General features: G+C 43.2%; 1 protein-coding gene across 3 annotated transcripts in view; it reads left to right on the forward strand.

Annotated features, from left to right (window-relative positions):
* LOC146007770 (poly(ADP-ribose) glycohydrolase-like) overlaps positions 1 to 25623 on the forward strand; it is a 113247-nt gene that overhangs the window by 31145 nt on the left and 56479 nt on the right. For 2 of the 3 annotated variants that reach the window (XM_083146375.1, XM_083146374.1), the window contains exons 4-9: positions 4415 to 4492; positions 10877 to 11030; positions 17080 to 17136; positions 22054 to 22176; positions 22272 to 22352; positions 25409 to 25480. In XM_083146375.1, coding sequence (XP_083002501.1) covers positions 4415 to 4492; positions 10877 to 11030; positions 17080 to 17136; positions 22054 to 22176; positions 22272 to 22352; positions 25409 to 25480 — 565 coding nt within the window. The remainder of the gene's footprint in view (positions 1 to 4414; positions 4493 to 10876; positions 11031 to 17079; positions 17137 to 22053; positions 22177 to 22271; positions 22353 to 25408; positions 25481 to 25623) is intronic. The other variant, XM_083146376.1, reaches the window with a different exon arrangement.

A 25623-nucleotide genomic window follows, 5' to 3' on the forward strand; every position in this document is an offset into this window, starting at 1 on the left:
GGGGGCTGGCGTCCCGTCCCGCCCGCAGTGCACTTTTACCTGCTCTCACCGGCCGGGTGATGCTGGTCCTCGATCTTCTTTCCAAACGTCCGCTCTGCTGTACCGCAGCTGGATCGGCGCCTTGACCGCTCGATCCGCCGGTAACCACAGCCTCACACAGATGGGACCCCGGACGTTTGGAAAGAAGATCGAGGACCAGCATCACCCGGCCGGTGAGAGCAGGTAAAAGTGCACTGCGGGCGGGACGGGACGCCAGCCCCCCGCACCACTTACTCCTGCACGCTTGTGACTTTATCTCTCCCATTGACTGCCGCTGTCCACTGCCAGTGTGTGCTTATTCCATCAGCACCACTGAACCCACCCACCTTGACCCCCACCTGCATTACCCCAGCAACGTGCAGCAATATTGGTTACACTGTCAGTGAATAAAACTTTCAGTTATTCCAACACATTTTTGTCATCATCTTTTCATTACACACCCTGAGCGCAGGCCCTCACTCCCCCTGTTTTCATAGATCTCACTTTGAAGTAAAACCCCACCCAAATCTAATTATCTCTGCACAAGGAACACCTGCCTCACCTGCAGTGCACATGGTTTTGTCCATCTAATACCCCTTTTAGACCAAAACGCCGGGTCGCACCCGGCTTTTTGGACCCTGGTTGAAGCCGGGTGCGACCCGTCGTTTAGGGGCATTTACACTGGACGGGCTTAAACGCCCGCACCCCCCTCCCGCCCCTTCCCGGCGCTTGAAGATGACAGCGCGATGTCATCTTCAAGCGCCGATCAACGCTGCCGTACCCGGAACGCTGCTGGGGGCAGCCCAGCACTAAGGTAAGCTGCTAGGCTGCCCCCAGTCCCCGCTCGCACCCCCCGCCATTGGACAGGAGGTGAATGGATGCCGCACACAGGCATCCATTCACCTCCCTCCCCCGCCGCCGCTGCTGTCTGCAGAGTATAGCAGACAGCAGAGCCGGCTGTCAGTGTCAGACTGACAATCCGTCCAGAAAAAGGAGTGGTTGACTGCGCTAAATGATATAAACAGGATAAATATTCTATTGAATCAATCAGAAAAAATGGTCAGGTGTGTGGTGAAAAAAGATGGAACAATTTATTATAACTCAATTAGCATGAATAAAAGACACAATAAAACAACAATAAAATTAGTTAAAAAATGACACTGATCTTATAGTCACCCTCAGATGAATATGAACAGTCCAGTCCAAATGGTCGGTCTTGGATTTATAATCCTATTGGTAGGATTGGATGGGTGGATCCACACCTGGAGATATTGGATTCTCCTGTAGAATTGTAGCAAAGTGAGGGGCCAGTTCACTTTGTAATAGATGATTGGTATGGTACCAATAGATGGTGATGAGGTACTTGGGGGAACACTGGACCTCTATGATCCCAGCCGGGCTTGTTTAAGGGGGTGGCGTGCCTCCAGATGAACCGAAGCCTCGGATGGAAGTATGGGTATCCCAAGTGTTGCACCCACTGGAAGTGTGGAGATGGTGGATATAATTCACTGGAGGTGAAATTTTCCTGATGGAAAAGGTGCAGGATCCAATTGGAAATGACAAAGACCGTGGGTGTCAGATCTGAGGGGTGATCAGGTCATCTGGATTTTTCACCACACACCTGACCATTTTTTCTGATTGATTCAATAGAATATTTATCCTGTTATATCATTTAGCGCAGTCAACCACTCCTTTTTCTGTTCACCACTGTATTGGGGTTGACTCCCCCTTTTTTTCAGACTGCTGCTTCATTAGCCAAACCCACTCATACACCAGCGCCTTTTCTGTGGATATTCGTATCCCTTCTCTTCTTGCTGACAATCCGTCCAACCTGCGGACGCTGCGGTCCGCAGGTTGGACGTTCCCCATTCATGTAAATGGGAGCCGGGTCATCCGACCCGGCGTTCCCATTTACACCGCCCTCTACCCAGGTCCTAGCCGTGTTCTACCTAGGTCAGGACCTGGGTAGAAGTCCTGTGTAAAGGGACACGGCGTTAGGGATTTACACCGCCGAAGATCCGGGTCTGACCCGCCGCTGACCCAGATTTTTCGGCGGTGTAAAAGGGGTATAAGAAAGAGAACAGTGTAAGCGGCGCTTTGGAGACCACAATTCAAATATCAAAATGTAATTTATTTTTATGTATAAAAAACAATAAATACAATATACAATATCACCGGCCGGCAGAAAATATAATGAATGAAGCCGCTGACGTATTGAAGGCGGGGAAACGCGTCATCCATCTCACCGTCACTTCCGGGTACTGCTATCACACGAGCTGGGGAAACCAACGCCGGAGCTGAGAGTCCTTGAAAAGGCTGCACGAATACGGGAAGACCAGCAGCCGGGGACCCGCTCCAGGTGAGCCGCACCTTACCCCCACCATTCGAGGAATACTAACACCAGAGCTGGGAGTCCCTGAGAGGGCTGCGAGAATTGGAAAGACCAGCAGCCGGGGACCCGCTCTAGGTGAACCGCATCTTGCCCCCAGTGGAGTACAATTTCAACTTACCTGCCTGGGTTCAACTGAGCATAAGTATAGAAGTTATTCTTTACTAATTTGCTGAATGAATGAGCACTAAAAACGCTTGTTTTTGCTTGGTCTAAAGGGACTAATTAAAATGCTAAAGTACGACTGACTAACCTGCTTACCATTATTTGCTTGATGCTGGATAAAAGTATTACTAACTCTCGCTGAAGTAAACAGGACATTGCTGTTTTTTCCTTGCAAAAAATTTCATCTAAGGCTAAAAAAGAGCCCTTAAAGAAGGAAAAACAACCCAGCTGGGTTAATTAGCTGGAATACTTTAATTGTGGAGGAGCTAATTGATTATGCAGTAACAATGTATTTTTAATAATATTTGTCTATATATGTTGGGATAATTATATTTTCTGCCGGCCGGTGATATTGTATATTGTATTTATTGTTTTTTATACATAAAAATAAATTACATTTTGATATTTGAATTGTGGTCTCCAAAGCGCCGCTTACACTGTTCTTTTTCGACTATTGTTCTCCTTAAGGGTTGAGTATCCCTTATAAGCGGCAGCCTGGGACTACAATTAGTGCCCTGCGCTTGGTTATAATATTTGTCTATTTTGGGTATAAGAAAGATTTTGTCAGAAAGAGTGAAATTAGAATAAGGTTTAGAGTGTTTTAAGAGTGTTTCCATCTATTTCCCTACTACTGATGCAAGGCTCACTGGTCGATAGTTGCTTACCTCTTCCTTGCTTCCCCTTTTGTGCAGTGGGACTACATTCGCTGTTTTCCAGTCCTCTGGGATTACTCCAGTAGCTAGTGACTGGTTGAATAATTCTGTTATTGGTTTTACCAGCTCCCCTTTAAGCTCTTTTAGTATCCTTGGATGTATCCCATCTGGCCCCATTGATTTATCTACTTTCAGTTTTGAGAGTTCTGTGAGGACTTTCTCCTCTGCAAATGTACTTGATTCTCCCTCAGTTTTCTGATTATACTTGCAACTTAACTGTGGCCCTTTCCCCTCTCTTTCAGCAGTGAATACTGAGCAGAAATTATTATTAATATTATCTGCTATTACATTGTCCCCCTCAAGAAAACTTCCACTCTCTGGGCAGTATTCAATGTGAAATTTTCTCCGTGCATGGCGAGAGATTTTTTCTCTCGCCATGCACTCTCCGTGTTCCGGAGCCTCCTGCTCCCCCTATTCAACGTGTTAAAGACTCGCCGCCACTCGCGGCGAGTCTTAACCCCTGCAGCGGACGAGCGTCCGCGGCAGGGAGCTGTCAGGGAGCCGGGGGACGTAGCAGCCAAGAGAGATTAAAGTCTCTCTTGGCTGCTGCAGGGGATATGGGGAGGGGAGCAGGGCTCCCCTGGACCCAGGCAGCACAGGCTGCCCCCCCTATAGCCAGCGGGGGACCCAGTATTCACTGTACCCGAACGTGCATCGGGTGCAGTGAATATATGAATATCTAATGAGCGGCTCGAGCGCTCCGGCCCCCTGCTGGCTGCACTGTGTAAAAAAAAAAAAATGTAAAAAAATATTTTTTTTTAAAATTAAATATATATTCATGTGCTATAGGCACATGAATAAAAATAACATGGCCCTTCACAGAAAAAAAAACCTGATTTTTTGACACCAAAATTAAAAAAAACACCCTTTTAGTTTAAAAGTTCACATTCCTGCTCTCCATCAAAAGATGGAGAATTGCTACACGGAGAGACACGGAGAAAGTTACTTAGAAAGACGGAGAATATTTCACATTGAATAGGGTGGCTCGCCTTTGGAGAAAAAAAACCTCTCTCCACCGCGTGAAAAGCACAAACTCTCCAGAAATCACAGCGAATTTTTCTCATTGAATACTGCCCTCTGTCTTTAGTCTTATTATTCCACTTTTTGTTTTTCTCCTTTCCAAACGCAGGTATGTCCCTACCTGCTCAGGGAGGATGGATGACCTCAGTGCCCGCCCCCAATACAGACAAGAATGTTCAACTGAAAAGTAAGTCCTGGCTTACTTTTTACAGCGAATAGAGGAAATATCAATCGATGGTAAGTAACCATCAAATGGTTTTTCATCTGTGTGGGCGTATGCAAGCAGATGTGAAGCATGTGCACATCCACTTGCAGCTTAGCAAGGGGATCCAACTGGCGGGGTGGGTGTGTATTCGCCGGGGCAGTGGCGCAATGTTAACCTGCACACTAGGCTGTCAATATACGCAGCATATACAAACTCCACACAGTTAGAGCCATGGTGGGTATTGAACCCATGCCCTCAGTGCTGTGAGGCAGTAATGCTAACCATTACACCATCCGTACTGCCCATGAGTTGGGCCTTTAATTTACTGTACAGTACTCAGAACCTAGTCAAATATTAAACTTTACTTCCTACTGTAACTGTAAGCCTACCTTTTGAAAAGAGATTAAAGGGTCTAATTACAAAGCATTGGAGATTGGCGTCACAAGGGTGGTGCAGGCCACACCCGGTTGTCACGTGACGAGGGTATATGGTTACTAGGTCGACAAGGGGAAGGTCGATAGACATGCATGAAGGTCGACATGACTGAAGAGCCACAGGGTCATTATGTCGACACAAGCATTAGATCTACATGAACAAGGTCGACAGTCAAAAGGTTGACATGGGGATTTTCACTTTTTTTTTGAGCCAACATGTGCCTGACAGGTGGTATTTTATGCCCTACCATCCACTAGGGCATGGTGGGAGAATAAAATAGTGTGGCGAGCGTAGCGAGGCACCGTGGCTAGCACAGCCATGCGAGGGGATGCAGTGCACTTTTTTTTAGTATCCATGTCGGCCTTTTGACTGTTGGCCTTTTGACTGCTGACCTAATGCTTGTGTTGACCTAATGTCCCTGTCGACCTAACCCCAAGTTGGCCTTCAGTGGTCAACCTAATGACTGTCGACCTTGTTCTTGCCGACCCTATGACCCATACCTTTAGTAAAAATACGGTACTTGTTTCCTAGCACGGCGCCCGTCGGGGTTGATCGCATGCCTTAAGTTAAGGTACTTAAGGCATGCGATCGACGCGATGGACGCGATTTTCTGTCAATTACCAGCTTTTAATTGCCGGTAAAGAGAAAATCGCGTTGATCGCGTTCAACGCGATTTTCCCATAGAGAACAATGTTAAATGACTTTTAAAGTTATAATCGCGTTGGTCGCATGCCATTATAATGGCATGCGATGCATTCAACGCGATCAATGCGATTTTACATAGGGAACAATGGGAAAAGGGCCAATATGGACAATTTCTCATTGTATATGCCCCCTCATGGGTATTAAGTATGATTAATGCCCCCCCATTGTTAACGCCACCCCACTATTGACGCCAACCCAAAGCATGGCGAGCGCAGTGAGCCCGTGAGGGGCGGCGGTATGCATCCTCCGACCTTTTCATACCCCCACTATCCACGTCGGCGTGGAGTTGAATTTATAAAGTGTGGCGAGTGCAGCGTGGCGAGCGGACGCATATAACTGTGAAGTTATGCGCGTCCCCTCGCGGGGCTCGGTGTGCTTGCCACGCTTCGGGCTCGGTGGCTCGCTGCGCTCGCCACACTTTATAAAATCAACTCCACGCCGACGTGGATAGTGGGGGTATGAAAAGGTCGTAGGACGCGTACCACCGCCCCTCGCGGGCTCGCCACGCTTCGGGTTGGCGTCAATAGTGAGGTGGCGTTAACAATGGAGGGCCATTTCACCCAAAAAAAATCGCGTCGATCGCATGCGATTTGGTTGGAATGCGATGCGATCAATACACTCAAAATCGCGGCGCCGTGCTAGGAAGCAAGTACCAAAAATACTCCTTAATTCCACTTTGTCTAAACCTGTGGTCCATTCTATGAGGGATGAAGACTTGTTATAGGGTCGTGGGTCTGGTCTGATAGACAGCATTATTTTTGAAGTTATTCTGTATTTTTATTTTATCTGAGTAACAGTAGTCAATTAATAAGGGTAATGATCTATTTATAATAGGAGATATCACTAGTTTGAATGAAAGGTAGATATTCCAAAACATAGCTCTTGTCGGAATCCCAGGCTGCTTTTTTTTTCTCTCAACTGCAACTCGACAGTTGGAATTCAGTGTTCCAACTGTCGAGTGTTGGAAAGCCCAAGTTTTGGAAAAAATGGCCACGAATTGTCGAAAAATGACTCTGCGTCCATTTCCCACAAAATAGATCCGTCCTGTTTTTTTTCTAAAGTCGGATCTGTTTTGTCGGAAACTGCCTTCAATGCTTTCGGAAACGGCAGAATTGAATAGGTGGGGCCGCTATCTCTGCCAGTGGAAATAGCGTGCGGGATAGAATACCCCCTATATCTGGTGTGAAGTAATTCTGCACATGCCAGGATAATGCACGCACACATTCACTTATGTAAACATGTGTATTTCTGAGACCACCTGCCCCTGGAGTCAGGGCCGGATTAAACCTTTGGTGTCTTTACTGACCGCAAACTGCACGGGAGAATATTACACTGTAAAAACACAGTGTAAAGACAGTATAAACGTGGTCAATGGGTAACTGCAGGGGGGGATTAACCCCTTCCCTGGTTTGCTCCAGTGTGCAGACTGGGTAACCCGGAACATTCTCGGTAGTGCCACTGCCTGTTCTCCCCCTTGCCGTGCAGCACCGCTGAGCTGAGCGCTGAGGGCTGTAAGTATGGCGGTACGGGGTGGTACGGCGTACCGGTAAAACATATTGTGCCGGTACCCCGTACCGCCATAACAAATGCCCTGCAAAGTGCTTATTGCGCATGCGCGCATATCTAAGTGGCGGGGGGCGTGGCCTCCGCCGCCCCCGCCACAGCTGATTCCTCGCCAGGGGAAGGGAGCCGAGGGGAGGGGAGCGCATCGTGCATCTCTCCTTCCCCTCCCTGTGTTACTGTGACTGTGCTCTCAGCCAATCATAGCTCGCGGGCCGGCAGCCAATCAGGAGCCAGCCCGCGAGGTATGATTGGCTGGCAGCCCGGACACAGTGAAGGGTCGGACGTGTCTGTGCCCTAGAAGAAGAGGAGAGTGAGACGCCGGCAGCAGGGGATGAGCGGCAGCGCGGGGGGAACGATTGGCGGGCAGGTGAGCAGTGCACTGAGGGAGGGAGGGAGGGGAGGGAGATGACCACATCATAATGTGCAGGGCAGACACACGCCGTCCGACTCCCGCAGTCCTGCTGCACACCCTCCCAGACAGCCGCCCCACCCCCCACTATGAGTTCGGGCACACTGAAAAATGGAGGCGGCTGAGGCTGGCAGCTAGCAGGGAAAAGCACAGAAAGTCCTCCGAGTCCAAAACAAACTGTGTATTCGCGGGTATGGCCGCAATAGGGGCGGAGCTTGATAAGAGCATGTTAAACGCCGGGGGCCAGCGAGTTACCAGTGAGATATTTAGCACTGCTCCTTCTCCGATGACCAGTACAGCAATGTCAGATCATTCCCCTCTCCCCCACCCCCGCATACTTTACTGAGAGCTGCGCGCTGTGAGAACTCCAGAAGGAGGATTGCCAGAGAGCAGCTTTGATCTGCTGGGGAAATTGACAGCCCGGGTGCCTGAGAGTTCTGAGGATGGAGCTGCAGGAGGAGTGGTTGTTCCCTAGGTTAGTGAATGTGTTTCTAACCTTGGCAGCTCCACGGGCTGTCACTGGTCTTAAACAGCTACTGTGTCCTGTGTGCTGTGTTTGTCTGGAGGGGGAGGGGGGCTGGCACTTACCCCTATGTGTGTAGGTTTGTTCGTAAGCTGATATTGACCCATAGGTGTGTGTAGGCTGGCACTCCTCCATGTTTGTGTGTGTAGGCTGGCACAGATTGTGTGTGTGAGGTGGCATTTACCCCTTTGTGCTCAAGCAGTGAGAGAGCTCATGCTGAAGAGAGTGAGTGTCACTGGGGGCATATCATCTGGCACTGGGGGCATATAGTTTTGTCATGTAGCCACTCCCCCTTGTGTCATATGACCACGCCCCTGACCATGCCCATTTTGCTCTGCGCGCCTTCGGCGCGCAGCACAGTACCACAAGGACATTTATTCTACTTGCACCACTGAGATCAGCACCACACTCAGCTTCGGTGGCTGCCTGGCTCCTGCAGCCCGGCCCTGCCTATCCTCCCCCTTGCTGTGTGCGGCGTGATCTTGTAACGCCACGCTGCACATAGCCGGGCTGCCGGGGGCAGGGCTGGGCAGCGGCTAATACAAAGATCAGTGGTGCCGTCCGGACCTTGTAACACAGTGGTGTTTCTTTTTTTAGGGAGCACGCCCCAGAAAAAACTCGTCCAGTGGGGAGCGCTCCCTAAAAAAAAAACACCACTGAAGGGGTTAATATAAACATAAATATAGATTAAAAAAGAAAGTGGGGTTTCAGAGGGCGCTAATATATCACAACAATTTTGATAAAAATGGTATTTATTACAACCTCAGTAAAAATTGTCATAAAAAGCACCTCTTAGGGTGTAATGTTTACACATAAACAATGAAAATAAAACTCTGGTGAGACATTATGAGTCGCAATTGGAACGATGACACTGGTGGTATAGTCAATTCAGAATGGAAGGCCCCATATATATATATATATATATATATATATATATATATATATATATTACCACATGAATAGCCTGTGATCATGATTCTCATGACAGCCACCATCAATAATGAGCCACTAAAGATAATTGATTAATGGGTTTATTCAGACCTGATCACTGCTGTGCGAATTTGTAAAGTGATCGACTATTGAATGACTGCACATGCTTACGGATCGTAGTGCGCATGCCTGAGCCCAAATGGCGCCAAAATTCAGCATTTACTCTATTCACAGGACCCTCGCAATTTAATTCACAGGAAGCCGCAGTTGTGTGTTGTAACCGGCCCTTTTCTGGGTGTGTTCAGAAAAACACAGACGATCCCATGCGTTTTCAGGGAGGGTCTGTGATGTCAGCTCTGGGCTCGAAGCCAGCTGATTCTGTTGCACAATTGTGCAAGGGTCAGAGTTACAGTAGTTACACTTGTACAGACTGGAAAATTATCCGATGGTAAGTGAGTTGCGTATTGATTTGCAGCTAGCCGCCAATCAGTAGTGCAGTGCATAGTGCAGCACTATGCAAAACCATCCTCAAAGCAGCCGCTCATCTGCTTGTAATACCAGCAGCTGAGTGGCTTTAGCGGCGATGATGTGGGAGTGCACAGCAGTGATCATCGCCGGGGCATACACACTGGGCAGCTTTCAGCTAAAAGCCTCTCAAACTTGCTTTTTTGAGCGGCTTTCAGCTCTAAGTCGCCCATGGGGAATGGGTCTTTAGAGATGACAGAAATATATTGACTATAGCTTAAAATAAAAACTTAGAATATTGACCCTCATTCTGGTTGACACACAAAGCTGCAGAATTTGCAGCTTTGCATGTCCTTTAAACCCCGTCCACATGAACACCCGCCTGCCGCACGCACCACAAATGTCCCCGCATTTGATTTCTACAGTGCACGCAGATCTAAGACTCTCTCTGGTGTCCTAAATCTGCGGGCTCCCCGTATGGGAAGAGGGCGGTCAGCTGACCTCTACTACGGGAACGCCCAGCATTCCCATGGGCGCAACGATGGCCAGCCGCCCCACGTTCACCCACCCACAGTGCTGTGTGCGAGCAGCCGGCGAATAATCAATTTGCGTGGCAGCTCACACCAAGTGGCTTACTTTTTGTAACAAGAATAGCAAAGAACAAATTGTACATCTTTCTTAGATGGATAAAACCATGTGCACTGCAGGTGAGGCAGGTGTTACTGGTGCAGAGATAATTAGATTTGGCTGCTCAGGGCGGATGGATGACCTCAGTGCCCGCCCCCAATACTGAGAAGAATCTTCAACTGAAAAGTAAGTCCTGGCTTACTTTTTACAGCGAATAGAGGAAATATCAATCGATGGTAAGTAACCATCAAATGGTTTTTCATCTGTGTGGGCGTATGCAAGCAGATGTGAAGCATGTGCACATCCACTTGCAGCATAGCAAGGGGATCCAACCGGCGGGGTGGGTGTGTATTCGCCGGGGCAGTGGCGCAATGTTAACCTGCACACTAGGCTGTCAATATACGCAGCCTAGCGAGCAGCTCTGAATCGGGCACATTGTTCCTCTCTCCCCTCTATACTGTTGTGCAGTTGTTTGTCCATATATCTGGCCAATATGAGCACTTGCAGACAACACCCTGATGACAGATACTTTGCCACAAATCTTACAGCATCTCAGAATTTATAATAATGGGGAGGTTATTGATACTGGGCCTTTTATCTGACCACTGTTTCTTTTATCTTATTGGTGGTATTTCTGTGTTTTAATTTAACTGTCTTGACGTGGTTATTATAACCCAATTCACTAACTCCAGTCTATCCCCGAAAGCAGCAAATACAGAGATCACCAAAGCCAATTGGCCAACCATTCTCTATCTGACCAGAAATGGCTTGGAACTCCACTGAAGGACATGAACAGAATGCCAACATGCAACATGGCAACTTCACCACTGATGCTTTCAGAAAGCCACACAGTCACTGTAGAGGTAAGATGTTGTGCCACCTGCATCAGTGTCTGGCAGGGAAAATGTCATAGTAATGATTATTTGTATTATATAACATGCCAGACTGGGGATAATAGCAGTAGAGTTTGCTCCCCTGCCCAAAAAGTTTCTGCCCCCCATATCCCATTGCATTTTGATAAAATAAACAGGTCTGTTTCTAGCTAATGTTGCTCACAGTGTGGACAGTTAAAATGTGCCCCCACCACCATAGACATTGTACAATTAAAGAATACAAGACAGCTGACCGAGTGAATCAGAATCAGCCACTGTGTGTGTGTAGAGTTGATGACCTTCAGTGTTGAGACCATGTGTTGTGGGTTTCTGAGGCAGGGACATACACAACAGTGGGCATAGGGGAGTTGTATTCAACTCTACTTGCGTCTTTGGGGATGTAACTGGGTGATGACGGGGCATTTCCAATCAGTGATGTTTAGAAAGGAAGCACGGACATAACTTAAGGCTGTGCAGAGCTGGGCGGTAGTGTAACTACACCTGTTTTTATATGAATTTGTTGCATTTTGTATAGTACTTGCGCTCACTGATAAAAACAGCTATGAAACCGGGCAAAAGTACAGGGGCAGCAGGTGGGTGAATACAGCTGTTGTCTCCAGTCCATTTACAGTACATATGCGAGAGCATTTATGGCAGATTTGCTTTCATCTCTGCATTGGCCACCTTATACTCCCCCCTAGACTCCAGTGTAAGTGCTTTATAAAAGGGAAACCATATAAATAAGTAATCACATCTATTTTCTTCTTCAGCCAATAACATCGTGCATAGATGAGGTGATATCAGATGACCTCAAATTGTGACTGGTACAATTAATTATATACACCTGCCTGTGAAAGCAGCCATCATGACTACTGCACCAGACTTACCTTAAGTGCAAGACAGCAGTCTGCCATTGCCATACCTGGATAAGCCACAATTCCCTCTACACACACACATGAAATTGTGCTAAGCGTGAACACCCCTAGGGTGTCCAGTTTAGCCACAAGTGGCACTGTATGTCTGAATTCCATGCTATTTTGAATAGCTGCACATAGATTTGTAAGTAAGATGCTGCCTTTTTGCTGGCAACACTGAATCAGGCCCTTCTATATTACAGTGGTTTAGAGCATACTTACCTACTTACTTTTTATCTCCGGGAAAAAGCCCAGAGAGGAGACTCTTAGCTGCATCTTGAGCGACAGGGATGGAGCCTGACATCACTAAGCCCCTACTACTGTAAATGTCGCTATTCACAGGTCTATGTATAGGGGGTGGGGCTAAAATAGTCCAATTTGCACCATTTTAGCCCCACCCCCTTCCCAAGAGCCACAAATGCCGGTATTTCCACAGCAGAGTAGGGTGATGGGGGGAGGGGGGCTTGTGCCAGGGGTATGTGGTAGACTTGCCCATCTTTTTTTTTTTTGGGGGGGGGGGGGGGCAGGAGGGGATCCTGTTTTCAATTATGCAAATATGGTTTAAAGATTGTGTTGCTTTGTACATATCAAAGTCAGACTTTTTTTTCTACTAATACGTTTGAAAATGTCTTAATGTAAACAGACTTGGTTAATGAAAGTTTTAAGATTAAATTTATATGTTTTAACATTCATTAGGTAGTATCAAATCTACCTTACCGATTTTGTGAAGAATGCTTAAACTTCTGGAAAGTATTATTACATATTATATACACAGACTATAACTAAAAGAGTAAAGCAATAAGGGGAAGTAGAGATGGTTAAAGGGGGAAAACAAGAGGAGGAGAAGATGGAGAGATCTTTAAGGGCACTTTAGATAAGGTAAATGTTAGTGGACAAGAGGCATAAAAAAGGAAAAAAAATACAATGGTGAGAAAATAATAAACATACAAATTTAGACGTTAAAAGATAAAAAGGAGAAGAGTTAAAGCCAAAACAACAGTACAATGGCAAACCAAAGTCACGAGTTGTCTGAGCAGGTACCAGTCAATATTTTCATATAATTTAAGCATATGAGCTTGTGTTGCCTCATCCAAAGAGTTAATAAAAGGTTAGCACATTCTTACCGATGTCAGGTATATATATTTTCTGTCAAAGTACAATAATTGAATCAGTTTTTGATTAACTTCTGATAAAGAAGCGGAGGACTTCCTCGTGTATAAGAATTATCTTCTTAGCAATAGTAAGAATATTTGATAGAAGGCAAATTTTAAGTTTTTTACCTGAACCTATGATTGACGAAATGAACCACTTTATGCCAACATTTTTTTTTCAATTTACAACAGTCCCAAGAACAATGAATAAATGTGGCATTTGTCATTTTACATTTTAAGCAATCTCCAGGTTCTGAAGAGTTAGACATATGTTTGGGTTGAGCTGGGGAGATATATGCTCTATGTACTGTATACTACATATATGTACTTCTTGTAAGTAGGAAAATTGTAGGTATTTAAGATAAGAATCATATTGGGATAATAAATCTGGTAACAGCCCAATTTCCATGATTTCAGTAGTCCATTTCGCCAATGTTGGCTCCCATGTTTTGGAGGACTCTAGGGAAGTACATATAACATACTAGTTTTATAAGAAATATTTGATATTAACTTAATAAAAGAAGGGAAATTAGCTATTAGCCCATCAAAATCAGCAACAGCAGGGAAAGATTGAATATAATGTCGGACCTGTAAGTACATATAGAGGTGTTGTTTTGGTAAATCTGTATGTGTTTTATAGTTCTTTAAAGGAAAAAGCATACCACCTGGATCAAAGACTTTTGTTATAGAATTTAAACCCTTCTCCTTCTATTGAGGAAAATTAATGTTAGATAAAGAAGGTGGGACAGCTGGGTTACCCCACAGTGAAATATATAAGGAATAAAGAAAGTTATTTTTAAATTCTGGATTGATTATTAACCCAAGCTCGGTATGTCTCATAAAATAACAGATTTTTTTTAATTGGAACGGAAATGTCAGATATCTTAGAATGTAACAACATTAGGCGAAAAAAGATGGAACATTGCAGTATGAATTACAGTAGTTTCAAGCAACCAATCACCGATGTATCTGAAAAAAAATGAATTATAATACGGATAGAAGTTGTGCAGGCCTAATACACATTTTTTGACGTGGAGCTTTCATTCTAGCTATAACAATTCTAGGTGTCTTGCCCTGTCATAGAAAATGCGAACATAGGCCCTTATCCAGATCTGATTGCAGTATAAATTTGTATGGAAAATGGGTAAAACCATGTGCACTGCAGGTGGGGCAGATGTAACAGGTGCACATAGAGTTAAATTTGGGTTGGATGTGTTGAAACTGAAATCTAAATTGCAGTGTAAAAATAATGCAGCAAGTATTTACCCGGCACAGAAAAAAAATAACTCACACAAATCTAACTCGCTCTGCACATGTTACATTTGCCCATTTTCCAAACAAATTTGTACTGAGATCAGATCTGAATAAAGGCCATAATGTGGTTGTGTTTAACATCTTTGCCTAAAGAACTAATTGGAAGCACCTGCATAATATAAAACATTTTGGGAAAACAATATTTTTTTTTCAAATAATTGCTAAACAACCTAACAATGAGATTTCCGAGTATCTAGAGAGTGCATGATTTTATCTATAATCTGAATAAAATTTTCCACATATAATCCAGAAAAGTTACCTGGAATGTTTACTCATAGACCGTTAATAGAAAAGTACGAGATATAAAAAGGTTGAAAACTGGTAAAGAGTCAAAATATGCAGGTGAGCCACAAATAGGAAGAATTTCTGAATTTGTCCAAAATTACTTTATATCTAGAGACTGAACCAAAAGATCTAATAATAGATTGTACTGCTGGAAGAGAAATGTATGGATTAGAAAAGAAAAGAATAATCATCTGCATAAAGTGAAACCTTTAATACAGGGGTGTCCAAACTTTTTGCGACGAGAGCCAGATTTGGTGAAGTGTAAATGTGTTGGGGCCGAGCATTCAGCCTGACATTCTTTGAATCATTAATCACATCATAATGGTCCCCCACTCTGCCCCCATTCACTCTATGTCCCCCAGCCTGCCCCTTCACTGTATTTCCCCCAGCCTACCCCTCCTTCTCTGTATGTCCCCCATTCACTGTATGTTCCCCACTCTGCACCCATTCACTCTGTCCCCCAGCCTGCCCCCCTTCTCTTAATGTCCATTAGTGCCTCAATTCATTGTATGTCCCCAAGCCTGACCCTCCTTCATTGTATGACTCCCATTCACTGTATGACCCCAGCCTGCCCCTGCTCCCCCTTCTCTGAATGGCCATCACTGCCTCCATTCACTGTATGTCCCCCAGCCTGGCCCTCCTTCACTGTATGTCTCCCACTCTGCCCCCTCCCTTCTCTGTATGTTTCCCAGACCCTTGTGTGAGCCAGAGGACAGAGAGGCAAAGCAGGCACTGCATGGACAGGAGATGCTTGGGCTCCCGCTGCTGCCCTCCTCCACTCTGCATGTTACGGGAGCAAGCTTCCCCCCCATCCCAAACACTGCTGTCACTGTGATTGTGGAGTTGGGTGATATACGATTGCCGTAGATAATAGGGATAGGGGAGAGGGAATTGAGGGTCGGCACACACTTTTCTCTTGTGTAATATATCCCTTGTGTATTATTGGGGAGACATTGGTTCAAACGCCATTATTTCGTGGGTATAGGCGATGGGTGCTATCCGGGCAACGAGGTCATAACAGTAGTTTTGGAGAGAGAGAGAAGAGTTGCACTGTGGATGCACACCAAAGGAAAATTATCCTAAAATATTAACATTTATACTTTTATTTGTATTTACTAAAAAGAAGAGAGAGCAATCCTGTGCAGATTTTTTAACATATAGAATCTCACAAGGTGATCTTCTTCTATGACTTGTGAAATTTATAAGAGGTTAAGACTTTTACATACATACATACAGAGGCGTAGGGAGGGCGGAGCCACCGGAGCACACGCTCCGGGCGCAGTTGGGGCGCAGGGCGCCGCCCCCCCTCCGCAAATGAGTCCTGCTGCCCTGCAATAATTAATTTGACATACGCAGGGCAGCCTATGGATTCAGCTTATGGATTCAGCCTCTGAGAAATATGTTTATTCTTTCGGTTTCAGTTAGTGTATTAACACTATTAAACTGGCGTTTCTTATTCTATTAGTTCCTGTTTTTTAAGCTTGTTCTGTTCTGGGGGTCTTATCTTATTGAGTTATGTGCTATACCTTTAGACCCCTATGGGGTTCGCAAGCCCCGGACTCTGTATTACCTGGCTGTATTATCATATATTTATTATGTCCGCCCCGGACTCTGCATGTTATAGAGAATTCAGCTTTTTAACCCTGTTTTTCATTATCTTTCTTTTATATATTATTCATATATGTTAGGTAGTTATCATCTTTATAGTGAGCTTCTATTGCTATCATTCCTTACGTTAGCAGAGTGATTGGAGGTTGTCCAATGTGTTATTTTAAACATATTATGAGATTTCAGGCCCCGGAATCTGAATATATATTTTCAAAAGATGCTGAGAGCAATGTATATTGCTTTATAAGGGACCTATTATGGGTTTTTCAAGGGTATTCTGTATACGAAACATTTCTGAGGATATATAGTGTTGGGGTAACCATGGTAATTTATCTGGCGATATGACATTTATTAGTGGATTGTAATGATCAGATATTAGAATATTTCTAATATATAGGTTTTGTGAGGTTATATTAGCCAAGAAAAGAATAAGTGGTGGTGTGAAAAGTAAATAAGGTGAGAAAATATAAAACAGTGCTGAGGAAGACAGGGGGGAAAAAAGGAGAGGAAAAGGACCAAGGGGGTTCGAGAGTGGGGGACAGGGTAGGAGGTAGAAGACTGGGAAAATTATACTGGGTGAGTGATTGTGATGAATTTGTGCTCTTTAAGATGGAGATTATGTCTCCAATGTTTAAGTGTTGGTGTGTCTTTTTTAAGACTTATTTTATTTCATAGTTGACGAGTAATGTTCATGTGTTGATATTTAATTATTTGTGATTTCTGTTCTTCTTTTTTAAATTTCAGTGTCTTTATTTTCTTCTTCCTCAGGTACAGGACCGGGCCTCCATCCAGAAGTGTCGTCACCCCCCTTCATATGTTCTCATGGTAAGTATTAGGTTTTATAGGAGCTTTTTGGCTTGTATTTTTTAATATATATTTTTATTTCAGAATATTGCTTGAAATGGGTTTGATATTTATTCGGGGATCCATTATTGTGTTTATTGTTTCAGTTTGAGTTCCATGTGTTTACTTTGAGGATCTGAGGTTAGGGGTTGTGACTAAAAGATCTCTGAGGGCCCCCTTCATTTTTGGATTTTAGATTTTCAAAGGTATGGCATGTAACTATTATTTTCATTTAAGCCTTTCGGAGTTAGGCAGTCCATGAAGTAGATCATTTTTGTTTCTGCTTTGAGGAGTTCTTTATCCAGGTCACCCCCTCTGATTCCTAGTTTTATGTGGATCATTCCAAATGCTTTAAGGTTTTTTGGGTCGCTGTTATGGACTTTAAGAAAGTGCTTGGCTACAGGGGTCAATGTTTTAAATTTCCTCTGATCTTTGATGGCATTTCGGATTGTGCTGACATGTTCCAGTATCCTCACTTTTAGGGTTCTACTGGTTTTCCCAATATATGATTTGCCACATGGGCATTGAAGATGTTAAATCACCCCTATGCTTGTGCATGTTATATGATCTGTTATGTTCCACTTTTTCCCAAATGTATCCGTGTAGCTCTTTGTTGTTTCCATGTACTGGCAGGCTTTGCATCTCCCACAGCAGTTTGAACCTTTCCTGAATACTTCCTCTTTGGGTTCTGAGAGGTGGCTGTGTACCAGGATGTCTCTGATGGTACGTGACTTCCGCCAACTCATTTGTACTTTTGTCGGGAGAATCTCTTTGAGGTCTTTGTCTGTTTCTAGGACTGACCAATGTTTTTGGAGAATGTTTCTCACTTGTCTCCAATTCTTATTAAAGGTTCCAATGAATCTAATTGGTTCCTTTTTTTACTTCCCGTTTTTTGGGGGTAAGTAATGATTCTCGCGGGGTTCTCTCAATGGACTTCGTTGATTTTTTGATTAATCTATTACTGTAACCTCTTTCTATGAAGCGGTTTTTAAGTTCTTCCTGTCTGTTTTGGAATATTTCTGGATCTGAACAATTTATTTTAATGCGTATCAGTTCGCCTTTAGGTATTGCCCTGATGGTACTGGGCAAATGGGCGCTTGATGCGTGTAAAATGCTGTTCGTGGATGTCTCTTTGCGATATACATCTGTCTGTATCTTCCCCTCCTCATCAATAGTGATTGTCAGGTCCAGAAAATTTATTTTCCTTTGGCTTGCTTCCATAGTAAGCTTGAGGTTCAGATCGTTATGATTTAATTTGGAAATGAAGTCACTGAGATGGTGTTTTTCTCCCTCCCAGAGTATTAAGATGTCATCTATGTATCGTAAAAATACTAAGATGTTTGCAGTGTATTTTTCGTACTGTTCATGGAAGACTATTTCTCGTTCCCACCACCCCAGGTAGAGGTTGGCATACGTGGGGGCACATGCTGTCCCCATAGCCGTCCCTCTCACCTGGAGGTAGTGGGCGCCATCAAATGAAATTCAAGGATTCGATCAGAAAGTCATTAAATTCCTGATTTTGATTCATTTGGAGAAAGTATTTTGTTGCCGCTATGCCTTTTTCATGACCAATACTGGTGTAGAGGCTCTCTACGTCGCATGTGACAAGCCACGTGCCCTCAGTGACCGACAGATTTTCCAGTTTTTTGAGTACATCCATGGTGTCTCTTAGGTATAAGGGCAGTGCTGTCACATGCTGGCGTAGGAATTGATCTACATAGATACTCAGTTTCTCTGTCAGGCTCCCCATGCCTGACAGGATTGGTCTTCCTGGTGGATATTTGTTATTTTTATGGATTTTGGGCAATAAGTATAGTGTCGGGGTTTGGGGTTTCTCCATTTTCAAAAATGTATGGTCATTTTTGCTGATGATCTTATTTGTAAGTGCCTGATCGATCATTTTTGTATATTCAGTGGTGAATTTACAACTGGGATTAAATGTCAGCTTTTTATAACAGTTGGCATCTGAGAGTTGGCGTTTAAGTTCCTGAATGTATTGTTCTCGAGGCCATAGAACTACATTTCCGCCTTTATCCGAAGGCTTGATAATTACATCTTCCCATTTCTCCATTTCTCTGAGCGCCTCCTTCTCTTCCTTTGTTATGTTTCCTCCTTCAGTGTCTCTTGTGTGTAATAAATTATCCAAATCCTTGGATACCAGGTTTTGAAAGATTTGTACCTGTGGACAGATGTTCAGGTCCGGCAGGAAACTTGATTTCTTCTTGATTTTGGTTTTATCATATGGTTCCAAAGGGGGACCTCTCTCATTTGAGTTTTCCATGGCAAGATCTTCTAGTATTAGGAGCGCTAATCTTTCTTCTTGTTCCATTGAGTCTGTGTTTAGGGGGATTGGTGGTGCAGGTATGGAGGTGTTGTTAACCTCTTGATCTAGGCCTACTGCTGCCATGAGTGCTCTTTCCTCATTTTTTTGTCGTGATTGATTTGCAAAGAATTTTTTTTTAAGTATTTTCCTCGTAAAGAGGTTGAGGTCTTTTTCCATTTCAAATCTTTGCATATTTTGTGTAGGACAAAACGATAAACCTCTTTTAAGGATTGATTGTTGTTCCTCTGTGAGGATCCTGTTTGTTAAGTTTATAATTTTTAGAGAGTCTGATGGTATATTAGGTGATGTTATTCTCTGAAGCGTCTTCTCTCTCTCGGTCCGTCTCTCCAGTCGAGCTGCTCTCTTTTCCTCCTGCCTCCTCTTGCCCCTCCTGATTTTTCGCCATACTCTTTGTGATCTTTGCGGCCTGCCCTAAAAAATGCCTCCTTTGATATTGATTGTTCCGTGTCTCCCCTTCCAATGACTCTGCTTCCAATGTAGAGTAGTTTGATACATTGCTATTGGTATTTGTTTGTCTCTGAGGTCTGGTGTTCCATTTAAAGATTTTATTAGTTGCAAAATCTGTCCTGTCGCGTTGAAATTTGCGTCTTTTTCTTTCTATTATTTCTTTTTCATACTCCTCGATTTCCTTTTTATATTTGTCATATCTCTGCTGGAACTGCTCTAAACTCTCAAAGTTTTTTAGTTTTTCTCCCAACCTGGAGATTTCTTGGGTTAATTCTGTTAGGATGATCTCATCATGTTTTATTAATATTTTTATTCAGGGTGGGTATTTGGGGTCTGTGGGCCATTTAACATTGTTCCCTATGTGAAATCGGGTCAATTGGGCCATTTAACATTGTTCCCTATGTAAAATCGCGGTAATCGCGTCGGTTGCATCGCATGCGAATTTTTGGCCGCATGCGATGCAACCGACGTGATTTTTTACCTTTCGATGCCTAAGATCAAAATCGTGGACGCCCTTCTAGGAAACAAGTACCATTGTTACAAATTTAAACTGTGTCCGAAATCATTCTTAATCAGCAGACCTATGTAAGAATTTATTCTCAGCAGCGCAGAGTATCTAAAATCCTTTTTTCCTTCTTCTGTTGTTCTGTGCGTTCAGGTAAACTCACAAGATACCTGGAGCAGCTGATTTAAGTAAAAATTATTTTTTTTAAGAATAAGCTCCAGGATCTTTGTGGTTTGGTGAGAGTTGGCAACGTTACCCAAATTACAACACCCTCTATCTTCAAACATCAGAAAAAAGGAAGAAATAATGAGAATATTCCCATTCGTATATTCGTCAGACATTGGTCTGAGGGGTAACATCAACTTAAGGGGAATCCTCGGGAATCAGCCCATTGAGTGAAAAGGACATTGCAGAGAACATTATAGTAGAATTAGGCCCATAAGGAGAACTTTGTCTTCAAGCAGGCTGGTCCTGTGTGAATAATGATGGAGAAGTTGCCCTGGTAGCCTCCCCCGACAGGTAAGCCTCGGCATCCAGCACAGTTGAGAAGTCCTTGAACGTAGACCCAGAGAAGAGGCAGAGATGGCCTGGATAGAGTAAACTTAATTTCCGGTTATTTTTTGCCAAGCGGGAACAAAGGGGGGCAAACTCCTTCCACGCACTAGCCACCTCCGCGGAATAGTCTTGAAAAATGAAAAGTCTCTAGTCATTCCAGGAAAGATCATGGTTTCACTGTGAAGCGGACCACAGCACTTCTTTATGAATATAGTTAAGACACCGAAAGAACACCGGTCGAGGACGGGCATCTGTGGAGGACCTCTGGGGGTCGATTCTGTGTGCTTGCTCCACAATCATTTAAGTGCACTCGTCTGAAACAGCCAAGAGTTCCGGTAGTGTGGACAGGATAAAGGTGAATAGGGCAGGGCCCTTAAGCGTCTCAGGCAGGCCAACCACCTGAAGATTATTTCTTCATGAATGATTTTCGAGATCGTCTAACTTAGACTGCATCTAATCTTGGGGCAGATGTATGAAAGATCGTTATGGGGGAGAAGAGGTATCAGTGCACGCTATGTGCTCTGATACCCCTTCTCCCCCATGTATGAAGGAGTCGGGATGCGGTGAAGGACAGGGGCGCTATGCGCCCCTTTCCATATCGGCACTGCTATCTAAATGATAGCAGACCAAATGTATGAACGGTCAGTATCGCTGACCATTCCGCCCGATGCCGGTTTTGGCTTCGCCAGCAGCAGGCTGTCGAAGCCCTATCTAAACAGCAGGGACAGCGCTGCACATTCACGACTGTGCGATCAGGTCTGATTTGGCCTAATAGGGCAGGATGTAAAGTATTGTGAGTCCAGCGGCCGTGCAGGATGCTGACCGAACTCAGAGGCATTCCTTTACAGTGCATGGTTTTTGCCGGACTCGCATTACATCCCGCCCATTGTGCTTATAATAGTACTATAAAAGGGATACATAATAGCAAAAAAATAACCCATAAAACATTTCTAGAGGCACAACTTGCATTATAATGATTTTTTCTCTATGACTTCTACGATTAAAAAAAAAAATGTATTTTCCTTCATATTCTGTGATTCTCTTGCAGTATAACAGTATACAAGAGAATGAGGTGCCCAAACCTTACCCAAGTTCATTCATAGATCGATGGGACAGTAAATGTGTTAAAATGCCCTGTTCGAAATCCAACTTGTATACAGGCAATGGCCAGGTGAGATATTTCTACAGTCATTGTCACCTTAAAACTTAATAAGTACTGTCAATTCTGTCTGTATTTTTAAAACTGTGTGTTCAAATTCCATACAGAAAAGAGGAGAAGTGAAGTCTAGTCTTTGGAACCTTATTAGGTCCTCTCTCGGAAATATAAAAAACCAATACAATTTAACAGTGAGTATTCAATTAAATATGTACAATACCTCCTTATTGTTTCCAGGGATTGGATAACTATCTAATGTCAGTGAATGCAGGTGAAATGACATTAAATGGTAATTATAATGATAGGTGCTGGTATTATTTAATAATAACATAAGTATTTAATGCACACGAATTAAAAGACATAATAATAAAAATAATACCATTAAAAAAAACCATGTAAAATGTACGTTGTTGAGTTCTAGGAATCATATATCTCTCTTCTCCCAATAATAATTGAGAGTGAAACATTATATAAAATATATTTATTATATCTTGTATTGATATAATAACATATATATTTGACATCTGCAATTATATTCTAATAGACTTTACAATACAATATGCTATTATATTTATATACGCCTCCTTGCTTATATTACATAAAACTACATTAAACAATTGTCAGACTTAGACTGCTACAAAACGAACATAAATTATATGCTTACAAGTTACATGGGTATAGTGATCAGTGGATATTAATAGCTACCTGTGACCCATCTCACTCCTGCTCTACATCTTGGTTCTGTCCTGCGTCTCAGTGACTGGGGGTGTGTGTCTGTGAGTGTCCCTAGCTGATAGCTACAGTCTTTTATTCTAAACTTTCATATGGAAAATATTGGCTCCCAGGGGTCAAGGTGTCATAAGATCTGGCATTCCTTTGTTTATTTCCTTTGAAGTACACCTGGTCTATATCACCATACGCATTTGTATCCTGTCCTGCAGCATAGCTGGACAATAGCTCGTTTGCATTTGCTAAACATATACAGTCTGACACTCTAGCCATTTTAATTGTACCCTCCCTACTAGGAATGTATCCCTTAGGGCCTTAGATATGTTATTGCCTCATCTCCATTGCCCTATTGGGAAAGCCTGGGTATTGACTCCCTCACAGGCCTCTTTTCACAATCCTCTCTTCTATCAATCTCTGACCTTAGAGAAAACTTTCCCTTGGGCCCCTCAGCTTGGTTTTATTACTCCCAACTTAAACGTTGGGTAGAAAAGGTGGGTGGATCTCCAAAGTCTTTCCATGCCCCCCCCCCTGACCATATTTTAAAGAGATTAACTACAGCTTCATCACGGGGTGCCATATCCTTTTGGTATGACTTACTGTCCCCTCCAGATTCGCTAGTCAAGTCCCCTGCTCAACTGAATTGGGAGAATGACCTCCACCGCACCTTTACTCTGAAACAATGGGAAACAAAGGTCTTCTTTTTACCTCTCTAAATGTACCCATCATGCTGAAATGCATGTTACATTACTTCATAGATTGTACTTTACCCCAGCTAAATTACATAAAATGTGGCCTGCTACCTCTAAACTTTGCTGGCATCTCTGCAGCCACTTAGGTACCATTTTCCATGTTTTTTGGGATTGCCCTATTATAGTCTTTTTGGCTTAAAGTGTTTACCCTCATCTCTGAAGTCCTAGGTCTCACACTATCTCCGGACCCCTCTGTGGCTCTATTACATTGGTATCCTAACTCAGTACCACAGTCTGCCCGCTATGTTTTAGGCCATATTTTATTATCCGCCAGAGCCACTATTGCACAACACTGGAAATCCCCTTTCATACCCCATTTGACAAAACTCAGTTCAATTTTGAAATGGAGACCAAAGGTGTCTCTTACTCCACAGTACTCTCTTCTCCTCTTATGAAATGGCTCCCATGGCATGTCTATGTCACAGAGGGAAAGGGAGCACCATCAACACATACCATGTCACAGTCTCAGCCTTCTCCTTTTTCTCCTCCTCGTTTTTTTTATTTAAACGAGTCACCTTCAACGGCCTCTGATGTCTAACATATTCTATGTACTTTGCTTATCTTTTGTCCTTTGTGTTTTTCTTTGTTATTACTTTAAATCATCAATACCTCTGTATGCCCTGCTCCCTCAATTCCCACTCGCCTTTCCCTTTGTTATCCCCCTTTTTTTGTTTACCCCCTTGTTATTACTATAAAAATTTGAAATAAAGATTGAATGTTAAAAAAAAAACAAAAAAAAAATATACAGTCTGTGCTAAATAGTATATGTTTAAATACCCTGTGGGCTATTGTTCTATTGTTTTGCATACTGGGGTGTAAAGTACATTAATTTGTTTATACTTAGTTAATAAGGATATGTAACTGGAAAAACTACATCTACATCTACATGCCCTAGACATAATAGGGGAAATATACAAAAAAAAAAATTGTGGTAAAAAAAATCGTATTTTCATACGAAAATACAATTTTTTTTGGTGTATACGTATTTTTGGCATTTACTATGCCAAAAAAACATATTTTGGTATTCTTAATGATGGGACCTTCGTATTTGTATTTAATTTGCTAATTGCTAATTGGCGTGAAACAGCCACGAAAATACGGCAGGAAAATACACCTTATTTTCATGTCGTATTTGCTTTAAGCCTGCACGGATCAGTCAGATCCGTGCAGGCTGCAGTGTAAAAAAAATGGTAAAATAAATTTAAAAAAAACAGCGTGGGGTCCCCCCCACAGCTGTAACCAGCACCAGGCTGAAAGAGCAGGGCCGGCAATTAAAAATCAGGAAACCCGACAAATAGGGGGTTCCCCGATTTTTAACAACCAGCCCCAAGGGTTCTAAAGTTAATTTTTTGGGAGCCAATTAACCTACCAGTATATTTTTGGTTTGTGGGAGGAAACTGGAGTACCCCGAGGAAACCCACGCAAGTATGGGGAGAATATACAAACTCCACACAGTTTAAGAGTTTGGGTCCTGATGGGAATCGAACCGATGATCTCAGTGATGTGAGGTAGTAATGCTAACCATTACACCATCCTTGATTTAATTACCTTATCTGGTCAAAGGTTTTTTTTTGTAATAAACACATAAAGTGTATATAAGAGTTTTAAAACAGCCTCTATAAAGGTTTTTATGGGGTTTTATGTAAAAAAAAAAACCTGTCTGCTTTACATTTTCCAATTTTAATGTCCTGCAGATGGTGATATTGTTCTAGAGATTATGCTATATTGTTGTTGTGGGTTCTGAGTATTCCGTATTTTGTCATTTCTAGGATGCAATTCTGGCATATAATCAGTCCGTTTCCAAGAGATGGGATTTCACGGCTTGGTATAACTATTGTAAGGTAAATACATGTTCCATGTGTATTTTAAGCTTGTTTTGCCATATTAGGAACAATAATGTAATTGTTTTGCTCCTGAATGTCTGACATATTTAGCAAATATCAGAGAATAATTCTTTAAGTTAAGCAGTTACGATCCTCTTAGG

The sequence above is a fragment of the Crinia signifera genome, chromosome 6 (assembly GCF_055691185.1).
Source record: "Crinia signifera chromosome 6, ASM5569118v1, whole genome shotgun sequence".
Classification (NCBI taxonomy): Eukaryota; Metazoa; Chordata; class Amphibia; order Anura; family Myobatrachidae; genus Crinia; species Crinia signifera.